Raw genomic sequence first — 14,720 nt, forward strand, 5'->3', positions numbered from 1 at the left:
TCCTTGAGTCACACAACTGCATAAGAAAGATCTTTTCCATTGTAAACAGATGCCATTCATTCTGAGATCGTCAATTCAACATTTTGCTTTAATTTGTGTTGTTATTTACACACCCTATTATGAAGTTCTACACAAAAACAAAACAAATACGGACAACCTGGTTATTTAGCTAATGTTGGTTGACATACCTACTGTCTACACAAAATAGCCCTACTCTTGGGCAAATTCGTCCCAAAGTTGGTCAATTTTTACCCGAGTTAACCAACAATTTAGAAAATTTCATACCAATGTTGGGCAAACAACATTGCCAAACACCTTTTTTAAGCCAATTCCTTTTTACAGAAATTCAACACTAGTTAAGACCATGGAGGTAGAATGATAAGACCATCGACGTACAGGGTGAGTAAAAAAAAAAGCGGAACCCGAACCCCAAAAATTATATTTCATATTTAAAAGAAATATGTAGCACCAAACATAATAATGACTGGAAAGCCAATTTCATAAGCTGCCTTTAGATGAAAACATAACTGAAATTGCTCAATCCATTCAAAGAATAGCACCATTTAAACACAATGACCCTAAAGCATCTTTCGTCTAAAAATGCGATTTCAAGAATCGTCGTCACAATTATTTTCAATCATCACCAGCGATAACACCTCAGTTTAAAAGTTCAAAATACATGTATTCAACAAAGTCCTTTCGAAGGCCCATCTTTAAAAAAAAAAAAAAAAAAAAAAAGGGGATTTTATCAATCATACTGTTTGCCTAACCAGGGTTGTGAATAAAAATATTGTGTACTACAGTTGTTGAAACAAGTATCTGTGTCATTTTTCTTTGTTGTTCCAAACAGTCAGAATACACACTAAACTGCTGTTTGTTTGGACGAAACAGGTTTTAGGGTCATTGCGTTTAAATAGTGATATTCTTTGAATGGTTGAGCAATTTCAGTAATTTTTTTCATCTAAAAAGTAGCGTCTGAAATTGGCTTTCCAATCCTTATTATGTTTGGTGCTACATATGTTTTTAAATATGAAATGTATTTTTGGGGGCTTGGATTCCACTTTTGTTTAACTCACCATGTACATCAAACAAGCGTCAATTGCACATAATGCATGTCAAGTAACCTAAGTTTTTCGAAATATGATACATGTGATACTATTAAACACTCCCACAGCTAAATCTTTGAGAAACAAATTTTGTATCCCTACATTCATTTACCCTTATTACAGGATAACTGCAAGTGGTCAAGATATAGCTGTGTGCTCATTTGTATTCTACCAATACTGATCTTTCCAACTAATATCATTCTATGGTCAACACATTTTAGAGACCAAAAATACCAAAATTTACAATCCGGCCAGACGGAATTGTGGGGTGATAGCATTGTGTTCCCATTGTCCCTTTTTCTAAAGATTCTCTTCTGGGGTGATGTTTTTCTATTGTTAAAATAGTGGGGTGATGTATGATGAAAGTGGGGTATGGTCAGAGCAACTAGAGCACATTTCAGCCAAAAAGGTTATTCGACCAATCCCCCAGACCAAAGTCGCAAAACAGATTTTAGTATAGCAGTAATTCCCACTGACAGGGTATAATTTCACTAAAAAATTGGAAGGATAGCTTTTTTAATAATTCTAATATTACAATTGACACTTCAGCCCTTATGTTGCTTTACCCGTGCTATTCAACTTAGTTGATTTGGTTTCTACTGATATTTTTGTCGATTTGTATGCTTTACTTTATGGGGGAAAAAAACGTTTTTGTTCTATTGAGGACATTTTCAATCCTCAATTTTCAATTACTTCCTGTAGCGCATCAAACCGCCCAAACATAGTTTGATGGATTCTTCAGTGAATAGATAAAATGTAATACAATGTAGTACAGCTGCTAATGGCTTAATAACCAAAATTTATTTTTTGAGGTGAAATGGGGAAAAAAACACAGGAAGAAAGGAACTTGAAGAATTCTTTCCTCTTCTTGCTATGGTCTTGAGAAACATAACAGCATCTCTGTTTTCTGTAGGCTCATTATTTCATCTTATAGTTGCCGACTTGCTTTTTATCAGTGGGTAGGATTCTGGGTGATGTCTTAGGACCTGCAAATGACTTGAGGACTGATGTGCGCTATCGCTACTGTCCGATGACATGCCGGAACCACTCAGACTTTTGACCAGGCGCTCCACATTGGCAATCTGCACAGTAGCGAGAAATCTTTTTCATCATGTTGTAAAGCAATGTTTTTTCACTTTAAAGGGAATGTACAACATTTGCTTTTGCTGCAATTTTCAGAAATAAATGGATTTGGAGGATTAGTATGTTATAGCAAATATTGTTAAACTGACTTGTTTCACATATTGGGCTTGAAGATGCTTGAAAAATCAAGAAAACTAATCATGCTCTCGTAGTCTGGTTCCCTGACCCCACTTAAGATGAAACAGAGCAATTTATAGACTTTGGGGAATTGTAAGGTTAAAGAATCAGTCTAGCACGCTTGTACCCCTTCACCGGTGTGTAATCAATTGCAAAAACAATGCGGAAAGGAGCAGTTTTTGAAACACAAATTCCAATGCTGGTCAGCCGACCAGCATTGGAAATACATATATACAGTTTTTCTTTAAAATGTCAGCACATCAGGAGCCACGATTTTACAGGATGCTTTAGACTGTCATTCCCCAACAATTCAGTAAGGCATTTCGTGATAATTTGATCATTTCGTTTTTGTGATGTTTGCAAATGTTGTATCTTCCTTTAACTTCATGTATCAAAAGTGTAACAGACAGTTTACATTAGTATCTTTTATAGTTTTGTTTGGCGTAGTTTGTCTACAAGGAGTGCTGACCTAGTTTAGTTGGTGAGTGTGCCTGCTCAAGAAATTAATTTCTGTAAATAGACTACTTTAGTGGGGTTCTTTTGTTCGGTTAATGCGGGAAGGGTTTGGTAAGACTCCAGCGCGAGTTAAGTTTATTACATTGTATATAAAGTTCAGTCTTTGCAATATGCTGGGAATCAGCGGTGTGTTTGACATTGTTTGTAGGCTTGTTCAGTTGCACGTTGACTGCAGTGAAGCTGTTCTGGTGTTTGTATGCAGAAATCAATCAGAGTTTTTTATGAGTTGCAAATCCTGTGTTTGTCCACTTTCCCTGCGTTTGGCTGGATTAGGAGGACAAGAACCCAATAGTAAATCACGGTACGATATTTTTTGTCTCCTAATGGATTACCCGAGCAGTGCTTCATGCAGTGTTGTAGTACTCGTACTCGGTACTCGTACCCGAGTACTACTTAAGTTCTTTTTTTTGGAGTACTCGTACTCAAATGTCAAAGTACTCGTACACGAAATGACGGAACTAGCACTCGGGCAGCAAAGTACTCCTACTCAACATGACAAAATTTTCTCAATCGTCAAAGTCCTTGTACTCGAATAGCAGTACTCGGGGAAAAGAAATGGTATAGCTTGACTTATCACAGCCTTATTTTATTGATACTTTCAGTTGGAAATGGTTGATTGGCTTGTGGATAAATCGAAGTTTTCTGAGTATCAGTCTGACTTTATTGGGCCAATTACACACAATGAACCATTTGCCGTACTCGTACTCGGAAGTACAAGTACTTGTACCTGGAAGTACAAGTACTGGTACTCGTACTCGGAAGTACAAGTACTGGTACTCGGAGACCTGTACTTGTACTCAGAGGTACTTGTACTCGGCAACGTAAGTACTCGGCAGTACTTGGTACTTGACTACAACACTGGCTTCATGGCTCAACATGACATGTACGGTCCACAGCTAAATCTTTGAGGAACAAATTTTGTATCCATAAATTCATTTACCCTAATTACAGGAAAACTGCTAGTGGTCAAGATATAGTTGTGTGCTCATTTGTATTCTTCCTTTTACTGATCTTTCCAACTATTATCATTTTATGGTAAACACCTTTTAGAGAAAAAAAAACCCAAAACAACTAGAGCACATTTCAGAATACCAGGACCAATACCCCCCCCCACCCCCGAGACCAAAGTCACAAAACAACAGATTTTAGTAAAGCAGTAATTCCAACTGAAAGGGTATAATTTCACTAAAAAAAAAATGGAAGGCTGACTTCTTTAATAATTTCAATATTACAATTGACACTTTGGCCCTTGATGTTGCTTTACCCGTGCTATTAAACTCATAGTTGATTTGGTTTTTACTGATATTTTTGTCGATTTGTATGCTTTACTTTATGAGAAAAAAAACACATTTTTGTTCTATTGAGGACATTTTCAATCCTCAATTTTCAATAACTTCCTGTAGCGCGTCAAACCGCCCAAACATAGTTTGATGGATCCATCAGTGAATAGATAAAATGCAATACAACGTAGTACAGCTGCTAATGGCTTAATAACCAAAATTTATTTTTTTAGGTGAAATGGGAAAAAACACAGGAAGAGAGCAACTTGAAGAATTCTTTCCTCTTCTTACTATGGTCTTGAGATACATAACAGCATCTCTGTTTTCTGTAGGCTCATTATTTCATCTTATAGTTGCCGACTTGCTTTTTATCAGTGGGTAGGATTCTGGGTGATGTCTTAGGACCTGCAAATGACTTGAGGACTGATGTGCGCTATCGCTAGTGTCCGATGACATGCCGGCACCACTCAGACTTTTGACCAGGCGCTCCACATTGGCAATCTGCACAGTAGCGAGAAATCTTTTTCATCATGTTGTAAAGCAATGTTTTTTCGCTTTAAAGGGAATGTACAACATTTGCTTTTGCTGCAATTTTCAGAAATAAATGGATTTGGAGGATTAGTATGTTATAGCAAATATTGTAAAAATGACTTGTTTCATGTTTTGGGTTTGAAGATGCTTGAAAAACCAAGAAAACCAATCATGCTCTTGTAGTCTGGTTCCCTGACCCCACTTAAGATGAAACAGAGCAATTTATAGACTTTGGGGAATTGTAAGGTTAAAGAATCAGTCTAGCAGGCTTGTACCCCTTCACAGGTGTGTAATCAATTGGAAAAAAATGCGGAATAACTAAATAGAAAAACTAGGAGCAGTTTTTGAAAAAAAACACATTTTTTCCAACGCTGGTCGGCCGACCAGCGTTGAACCGACCAGCGGTGGACCGACCAGCGTTGGACCGACCAGCGTCGGCCGACCAGCGTTTTTTCCAACGCTAGTCGGCCGACCAGCGTTTTTTCCAACGCCGGTCGGCCGACCAGCGTTGGAAATATACAGTTTTTCTTAGAATGTCGGCACACCAGGAGCCACGATTTTACAGGATGCTTTAGACTGTCATTCCCCAACAATTCAGTAAGGCATTTCATGATAATTTGATCATTTCAGGTTTTTGGGGGTGTTTGCAAATGTTGTATCTTCCCTTTAACTTCATGTATAAAAAGTGTAACAGACAGTTTACATAGTATCTTTTATAGTTTTGTTTGGCGTAGTTTGTCTACAAGGAGTGCTGACCTAGTTTCGTTGGTGGGTGTGCCTGCTCAAGAAATTAATTTCTGTAAATAGACTACTCTAGTGGGGTTCTTTTGTTCGGTTAATGCGGGAAGGGTTTGGTAAGACTCCAGCGCGAGTTAAGTTTATTACATTGTATATAAAGTTCAGTCTTTGCAATATGCTGGGAATCAGCGGTGTGTTTGTCATTGTTTGTAGGCTTGTTCAGTTGCACGTTGACTGCAGTGAAGCTTTTCTGGTGTTTGTATGCAGAAATCAATCAGAGTTTTTTATGAGTTGCAAATTTCTTTCCAACTATTATCATTTTATGGTAAACACATTTTAGAGACAAAAAAAACCAAAACAACTAGAGCACATTTCAGAATACCAGGACCAATACCCCCCCCCCCCCCAAGACCAAAGACGCAAAACAACATATTTTAGTATAGCAGTAATTCCAACTGAAAGGGTATAATTTCACTAAGAAATGGAAGGATAGCTTCTTTAATAATTCCAATATTACAATTGACACTTTGGCCCTTGATGTATGCTTTACTTTATGGGGGGAACTTTTTTTTGTTCTATTGAGGACTTTTTCAATCCTCGATTTTCAATAACTTCCTGTAGCGCGTCAAACCGTCCTAACATAGTCTCTGTTTTCTGTAGGCTCATTATTTCATCTTATAGTTGCCGACTTGCTTCTCTTCAGTGGGTAGGATTCTGGGTGATGTCTTAGGACCTGCAAATGACTTGAGGACTGATGTGCGCTATCGCTAGTGTCCAATGACATGCCGGCACCACTCAGACTTTTGACCAGGCGCTCCACGTTGGCAATCTGTACAGTAGCGAGAAATCTTTTTCATCATGTTCTAAAGCAATGTTTTTTTTCGCTTTAAAGGGAATGTACAACATTTGCTTTTGCTGCACTTTTCAGAAAAAAATGGATTTGGAGGATTAGTGTGTTATAGCAAATATTGTTAAACTGACTTTTTTCACGTTTTGGGCTTGAAGATGTTTGAATAACCAAGAAAACCAATCATGCTCTTGTAGTCTGGTTCCCTGACCCCACTTAAGATGAAACAGAGCAATTTATAGACTTTTGGGAATTGTAAGGTTAAAGAATCAGTCTAGCAAGTTAAGTTTATTACATTGTATATAAAGTTCAGTCCTTGTAATATGCTAGGAATCAGCGGTGTGTTTGTAAGCTTGTTCATTTGCACAATGATTGCAGTGAAGCTGTTCTGGTGTTTGTATGAAGAAATCAATCAGAGTTTTTTATGACTCGGAAACCCTGTGTTTGTCTACTTTCCCTTTGTTTGGCTGGATTAGGAGGACAAGAACCCAATAGTAAATCACGCTACGATATTTTTTGTCTCCTAATGAATTATCCGAGTAGTGCTTCATGCAGTATTGTAGTACATGTACTCGTACTCGATACTCGTACCCGAGTACTACTCAAGTTCTTTTTTTGGAGTACTCGTACTCAAATGTCAAAGTACTCGTACACAAAATGACGGAACTAGCACTCGGGCAGCAAAGTACTCCTACTCAACATGACAAAATTGTCTTGATCGTCAAAGTCCTTGTACTTGAATAGCAGTACTCGGGGAAAAGAAATGGTATAGCATGACTTATCACAGCCTTATTTTATTGATACTTTCAGTTGGAAATGGTTGATTGGCTTGTGGATAAATCAAAGTTTTCTGATTTTTCTCTGTGCATGTCAGGACAAACACATTTCAAAACTAGCAGTGAGTGCGTCTGAGTGTCAGTCTGACTTGGCCTGGGCCTATTACGCACAATGAACCATTTGCCGTACTCGTACTCGGAAGTACAAGTACTCGCACTCGTACTCGGAAGTACAAGTACCGGTACTCGGAGACCTGTACTTGTACTCAGAGGTACTTGTACTCGGCAACCTAAGTACTCGGCAGTACTTGGTACTTGACTACAACACTGGCTTCATGGCTCAACATGACATGTATGGTCTTTTATTTATTTTCTCTGAATTTGACCACTCGTTAAACTGTTAACAACCAGTGAGGTTTCTTTCATTGACAAAGAAATCGTGTAAACTTGGACAGTAGGTTTTGCAAAATTCACAGCTTTCAAATAATCAACAATCGCCATTGCACAATAAGCTCTGGCTCGGTGTAGGAATCTCACTTCATATGCTAAATAGACGCGCATCAATCGAAACAAAAGCTTTTGACAAGAGTCTATTTATATGACCACGGCAAGCATTTGGTCCATTTTTTGGTGAAATAAATTTGGTCAATTTTCGAAGACAGACAGACAGACCAACTGACCGACCGACCACCAAGTGACTTGTAGAAGCAACTGGCCACGGACATTTATTTAACATGAATTATTTTATTCTATTGGCAACTGAGAGATTCCGTAAACAGGTTTATCGATGGAATCTATACCGGACTTCTTCACTTTGACATACCTGTGCTTCCATGATGTTAAAGCGTCCTTCCATCGCTTTGTTAAGCTTCCCACCTTGAAAGTATATGGTCATTTTGGATGACAAAGCCTCAAGCCTGTTTCAGATTACACAAGAATGAAATCAGCATCATCTTGAAAGAGTTCAAATAAACTTCCATATTGTTCCCTTAAAGATATAGTCCATCATTTGTAATTTGTGCATTTTGTTCGTTTGAAGCAACAAAAGTGCTCAAAATCTAAAGAAGGGTACTGAACAACTAACCTGACGAAGTTTCAGCTCAGCTTCAGCTGTACCGGTATATTCCGAGAAAAACAGCATTCTAGGATCTCAATTTCAAATCAAAAGTTGCTGAATCATGTTTTGAATTGGGCCTGAATTCAGCAACGGAGACACGTTCTCACTGAGCCGATTGCAGCTACGCAATGTCGCACACAGCTACGCGATGATCCGACGAATTATAGCAACCGCGCGTGCCTGTGCGTCGTGCCAATGCTTGCGCGCGCTTCGCCGAATAACAAAACAAACTTCTAATTTAAATTTGGCCTTCTTTCGTTGATTACTTCAAAATGACAGCTTGCCAGAAAGAATAATTTCACAGGGAGTTTAGTGTTCCCTTACTATCTTTCAACCAAGTATGTTTTTCAACAATAATTACGCCAGTTACTTTTAAATGATGGACTATAGCTTTAACGTACCTAAATGTGTCATATCAGCTGATAAAAACATAAAATGGTTCTAATCAAAGTTGATAAAAAATTATAATCAAAAAATTTAAGCACATTTCTGAATTTAAAAACCATGCCTTCGGATGCTTCTCTTTCATGTCTCCTAGGTCTCCATTCCACTCCTCTCATGGGAATCCAAAAGTCAGCAGGGCAAAATTGGAATTTTTTTTTAAAAACTGCCACAGTTGCCTCCCCCAATCTCCCAAAGTTTTTTTTTTTAAGTAAAGAACACACAACTGCATTTTGGATATATTTTGTCCCACTTAAAACACCTTTTTTTCCCCGATGCTCTGTTAGATATCATGCAATGGACTTACCTCTCATCAGTTTGTTTTATTCGCTTGTTGGATTCCTGATGAGCTTGTCGCTTCATCTCTGCCAAATAGTCTTCACCTTTCACCTCCTCCCATGTTGAGATCTCAATCTGCTTGTCCTGCCGCAACTCCCTCTCTGCAAAATATGACAGAGACGTAAACAGATTCGCGATGGACCCTTTTCATAGAGCGCCCTCACTGGGGACAGGTCCTTGTCCACCTGTGATATACATTAGTCCACATTACTATAGCTCATACATATTCATGATCAAGAGCCTAGTCACTGGTCCATTCAACATCACATGCCAGATCCTATTTTGCTATTTACCAAGCGCGCGTGATTATTCACGCACAGGGTAATTATGCATTGGTAGTAAACTGTCGCACGGGTTACCAGTGCGGCAGTCTACTACGCATGTGATTTACGAAGCAATCACAAAACTTTCGCTTGGGTGTATTACGCACGCGCGAACATCGCCTTATCTAGCTACATACGATGTTCGCATCCTTAAATGTTAATTAGCATTTTCCCGAGTTCAATGTTGTTGAACTGGAGAATATTGTGAACAATAAAGACGCCTCTTGTGCTAAGGAAAAGTTGTCCACAATGTCGTATGAACTCTTAGGAGTTACTGTATTGCAAACAAAATGAACATTTTCGGCGGGTGAGCAATGTTAATATTCTTCTGGTGAGCTGGACTAGTTTCTCTAAAGATATGCCCGCAAGGTCCATACTGCAACAGGAAAATTGGCAATTATGTATGAGGTATAGTAAAACAATTATAACATGGTTTATTTCGGGGGGGGGGGGGATATAGATGTGAGCATCTCTCAGTATTGGAAGTTGACAAACCTGTTCCCTTGGCGAAACTAGTTTGTCAACTTCGAATACCTCGGCGAGCTAATATACAAATATTGAATGCTTCCAGTGGTGTAGTAAAACTAGCCTCCCGAGGTGATCCATGGACCATTCTATTTTCCCGAGGTGAAGCCGAGGGAAAATAGAATGGTCCATGGATCACCTCGGGAGGCTAGTTTTACTACACCACTCGAAGCATTCAATATTTGTTTTATAACACTTCACCCACAGATTCTGCTTGATTTTAATATTTTAAATTATTTTAATCTGAACACTGTTGAAAAAAACTTCAATTTCAATACAAAATTGGTGGAAAATGTATTTCTCTCTTCCAAACTACCCCTTCAAGAAATGTTTGAACCCAAGTCTGCAGCGCTCTCTCTTTGGAACAATATGCACTACGCGCACACCAGCATCCATTTGCACACAAATACCGCGCCGTGGAAATAGTACTTTGGTTGCTAATGGTATAGTACTTTGGTTGCTACGGGTTTACATAGTACTTTTGGCCGTGCACAGAAAGATAGCAAAATTAGAAAGTAACATGTGACTCGCTCTCGGCCAATCAAGACACAGAATCTGTGGGTGAGGTGTTATAATATCAACTATTCACCCTCAAACCATGTTATATTTGTACTCTGTGTACCCTCATTTTGGGTCTATAGAACATTTTGAAGTGGCCATGTTAGGGAGTCATCATGGTGATTTTACATCAATAGCAGTGATTGCACACAAGGTATGGGGCATGCCTATTGCAGCTGTACAAAAGCCAATAGCTATCTCTCATTGTCAAGCCATGAACTTATACACTGGGCAGTTCCACGGCAAAGTGGACACAGCTGAAAAGGCGAAAGACTAATAGATATGTTTTTCAAATTCTGCATGCTGAAAATCATGTCTAACAGCATTTATTCTGCTTCAATAGTAAAAAGTGTATACATGTAAATACCAATTACGCCCCAATGAGTTATGGACTAGGGTCTCTATGATAATTGATTTATCAACAAAAAAAGGCTTTTGTTCTCCCCTTTACAGAAATGGCAAATGTCCCCCTAAATCCCCCCCCCCCTCAAAAAAAAACAACCCAAATGAATAAATAAACAAAATAAATAACAAGTTGTCATATGGTGTGCAAAACACAATCCACCAACTACAGAAGAAATAAATACAAGACCTGCAGAACCAACATCGTGATCGATTATGAACTGTTTCGCATGCTTGAACCAAGTGATGGTCTTTTGTTAATAGCACCGGTTTATCAAGAAATTTGGAAGAACTGTTATTGTTGCTGTTTACTAAGTCCCTTTGTAGGGTAACAGGGGGGAAACCCCACCTTTTTACCCGGGCACATAATGAAAGACATTACGATTCGTTTGAATAGTCCCAATTCTTGAAAACGAAACTGGTACTGACTGACTCTAATGCATTCAAAGCAATCACTCAAACAAGCATGCATAACGGTGTCACAAGCATGGGGAAAAAGCAAGCATACAACTGGCGATCTAAATCTAGTACACAAAGAGGGTCAGTGCACTACAGCAGAAAAATATACACAACAAAATAAACTAGAAATGTGTTTGACACGTGAACAAACGCCGCTGTTTGAAATGACTCTGTGACGTGATGACGTCGTTATGACATCACTTCAAATTTCATCTTCGTACATTACACATCTCGGTTTAGGTATGTACACCAAGTTACAATCACATCGGCAGGTCTACATAGTTCTATAGATATAAACCTTAGAAAAATGCCCCTTAATATGACGTCACATGACATATGACAACGTCAACATGGCGTCATTTCAGTTTTCAAACACATCCCTGTCTAGGTACCTACCAATTTACAACCAAATCGGACCTACCGGTATAGTTGTATATACATGTAGGCCTTAGAAAAATATCCCTTTAATGTGACGTCACATGACATGTAATGATGACATGTGATGACTTTACCATGACGTCCCTGTCTATGTACGTGTATACCAAGTTTTAACCCAATCGGACACGCATTTCCACAGATATTGGGTCTCAAAAAATGGATCATTAATGTGACGCCATGTGACACACGATGACGTCATCACGACCAAAATCTTTGACGACCATCTGTGGGTGGTGGTCTACATATATCTGTGTGTGCCAAGTCTGAAGCTGATCAGATTTATGAAAGTGCCGAAGTGTATTGGTGGAAGAAAAATGTGTACAAACCCTATAGAAAAGAGTCTGAAAAGAAAAAGAAGAAGAAAAATCTTAACAAAAAAAAAAGAGCTGTTTCAGCAGACTAATAAGCCACGAGGAGCTAGACAACACTCGACCGGCTATAAATCTACTGACAATCAGTAGTGGATTTAAGCATGGGTCTTACAGGCTCTAGCCAAGGACCTCCAATTTTCAGGGTTCGCCCATAAAATACCACATTTCCCTCTTCTCATCAGTAGGGCCCCCCCTCCCCCAAAAAACCCAAACAAAATAGAATGGCGAAACCGCCAATGGCTTGCTGCCAAAGGCCGGAAGGGAGGCTGACGGTAGGGTTAGGGGAGGGCATGATGGAAGAGGATCAGGATTCAGGATGGTAAACCAAGGTATGAGGGCTGTTTTTTTTAAATGCCAACTTAATTCAACAAATGCCCTTACATGAATGTACATGTACATGTACCAAATTACCACAATCGCCACACTTCCCCCACCCTTCCCAAAATCCACACCCCCACCCTCCCCCACCCTACTAACTAAAAGATCGTACTAACCAAAAGATCAAATGCCCTTATACATGTATGTATTTGCATGTACCACATCACTGCCCTCACCAACCCCCAACCCTCTCCCATCCACCCCACCCCACCCTCCCCTACCCACCCCACACCCTCTCTTAAGTAGCCAGAAGCAAAAATCTCAACATTGAAATCTGAATGCGGACGGCCGGTCAGCCCGAGAAATGATGGACAGACGGACAGACGGACGGACGGAAAGATGTATTTGTATACTGTAGGCTTGCATCTGCTTCGCAGCTCACCAAAAATTGCTAAAATTTTAGAATGTACATTAGCCTGACCAAAATGTCCGGTTACGCTCAGACTGATTATCAAGCATGTCGCATTCTTCAACAAAGTGAGAACTACTGACTGTTTTTTGTTAACTGTACTACCGTTTTTTCAAGAAATGTGGAACAATTGTTATTGTTGCTGTTGAGTAATAAGCCCATTCTTAGGGTAACAGGGGGAAACCCCACTTTTTTACCCAGTCACATAAGGCGAAGTAAAAAAAAAAAAAAGGTTTAGCGTCCCCGCCCGCTTCCTTTTTAGAGGCCGCCTCCTTTTTTTTTTTTTTTTTTTTTTTTAAAAGACAAAAATTGATAAATTTCAACGATCTCTGCGCAGAAGAGATGTTCGGTTCTGCATAGTTACATCATTTTGGTCTCATTTTCTGTTGCATCTTGCCCATAAGAAGCCAATATGTCATTTCCTGAGTCCAAGTGGGGGCCATTTTGAAAAAAGCTGGTAACCATCTTGAAAAATAGCCCGGCCGCGTTGTCTTGAAAAATGTGTCGGGCGGCCATTTTGAAAAGAAAAAAAAAAAAAAAAAGGGCCTCCTCCTTCCTTTTTGTCAAAGAGGCAGGACGCTAAACATGTTTTTGTTTTTTTTTTTGCCTAATAAAAGACATTCCAATTTGTTTGAATAGTCCCAATTCTTTGAAAAAACGACTCATCGCTGTTATCCCAGGGTGACAAGCATTGACAAAAAAGCAAGCATACATTTGTACAACTGGCTACCTAGATTTAGTGCACAAAGAGGTTATGTGCACTATAGAAAAAAAGTGTTCACAGCAACAACAAACGGTACAACAAGGAACCAGACAACACAAACAAATACCAGGTACAAATGTATATTGTAATCTACAGACAAACCAGTAGCGGATTAAAGCTTGGGCCAAACGACCCAAGTACAGGGAGTTCCACTTGTGGGGTTTTCCCACAAAATGCTTACCACATTTTGCCATTCTGTAGTAAAAAAACAAAGGTTGTAAGGCCAAAAAAAAAGTTTTCGGTTTCTGGTATGGAGCATGCCCTAAAAGTGGTGCGGCGACGCAACTTTTTTTTTTTTTACTTGTTTTTTCTTTTAAATGTCGGCTGATGACTGCAAAAATGGTGCCCGACTAAATTTAGTGCCAAATGTATGGGAACCCAGAGAGGCCACATGAAGCTTATACCGGTACTCGATCGTAACCCCATCTAAAGAGTTGTAAAAACACGTTAAAATTGTGCAGCAGCAGGATTCCAGTCAAACCAGTGAGTTTGGCGGTTGTGAGACATCATCTTACATTGAAAAAAAAAATTTTTAATTTTGCTGACGCGCATGGCTAAGGCGACGCGCGCAGACCAGAAACCTGAGCCTTTTTTTGGGCCTAAAATTTGGTGACAAGCTTGTTCAAAAGTTGAAAGCTAGGTGTCCTCAGCTTTTAAAGAGGTTTTGCATCTGAACGGATACATGTATGCATAAACTGCTGCCAACAGTTGCTTCCGAGCACCTATTCTTACAATCGTCCCTTGATGACTATGAACTGCCTGAAAAAGGCTCAGCGTTCAGCGATCATCAGCGTCAACGTTTATCATCGCGGCACCAACTATTAACCGGCCTTGACTGATTTAACGACCATTCTGTAGTTTCGCATCGTGAATGTGTACACATAGGAATAGTTATCAACCATTGCTTCCAAGCGCGTATTCTTATAACCGTTGCTCGACGACTATGAACTGCCTGAAAAAGGCTCAGCATTCAGTGATCATCAGCGTCAACGTTTATCATCGCGGCGCCAACTATTAACCGGCCTTGACTGATTTAGCGACCATTCTGTAGTTTCGCATCGTGAATGTGTACACATAGGACTAGTTATCAGATCCATTTCAGTGAAAACAGTAATCCAAAGGGGCTGCCTGATGAAAGACTTG

The 14,720-nt window shown here is 39.4% G+C and overlaps 1 protein-coding gene across 3 annotated transcripts in view; it reads right to left on the reverse strand.

The window, feature by feature from the left end:
* Positions 1-1,009: 1,009 nt before the first annotated feature.
* The window catches only part of LOC119744685 (transient receptor potential cation channel subfamily M member-like 2), a 57,054-nt gene continuing 43,343 nt past the window's right edge, over positions 1,010-14,720 (reverse strand). Inside the window, exons 24-26 of one of the 3 annotated variants that reach the window (XM_038220753.1) lie at positions 8,920-9,052; positions 7,878-7,971; positions 1,010-2,188 (exon numbers count right to left, since the gene is read on the reverse strand). In XM_038220753.1, coding sequence (XP_038076681.1) covers positions 2,030-2,188; positions 7,878-7,971; positions 8,920-9,052 — 386 coding nt within the window. In that variant the 3' untranslated portion in view covers positions 1,010-2,029. Of the gene's footprint in view, positions 2,189-5,818; positions 6,261-7,877; positions 7,972-8,919; positions 9,053-14,720 lie in introns of those variants that run through there. The other 2 variants (XM_038220752.1, XM_038220751.1) reach the window with 2 other exon arrangements.

The sequence above is a fragment of the Patiria miniata genome, unplaced genomic scaffold (assembly GCF_015706575.1).
Source record: "Patiria miniata isolate m_02_andy unplaced genomic scaffold, ASM1570657v1 HiC_scaffold_7, whole genome shotgun sequence".
Taxonomy (NCBI): Eukaryota; Metazoa; Echinodermata; class Asteroidea; order Valvatida; family Asterinidae; genus Patiria; species Patiria miniata.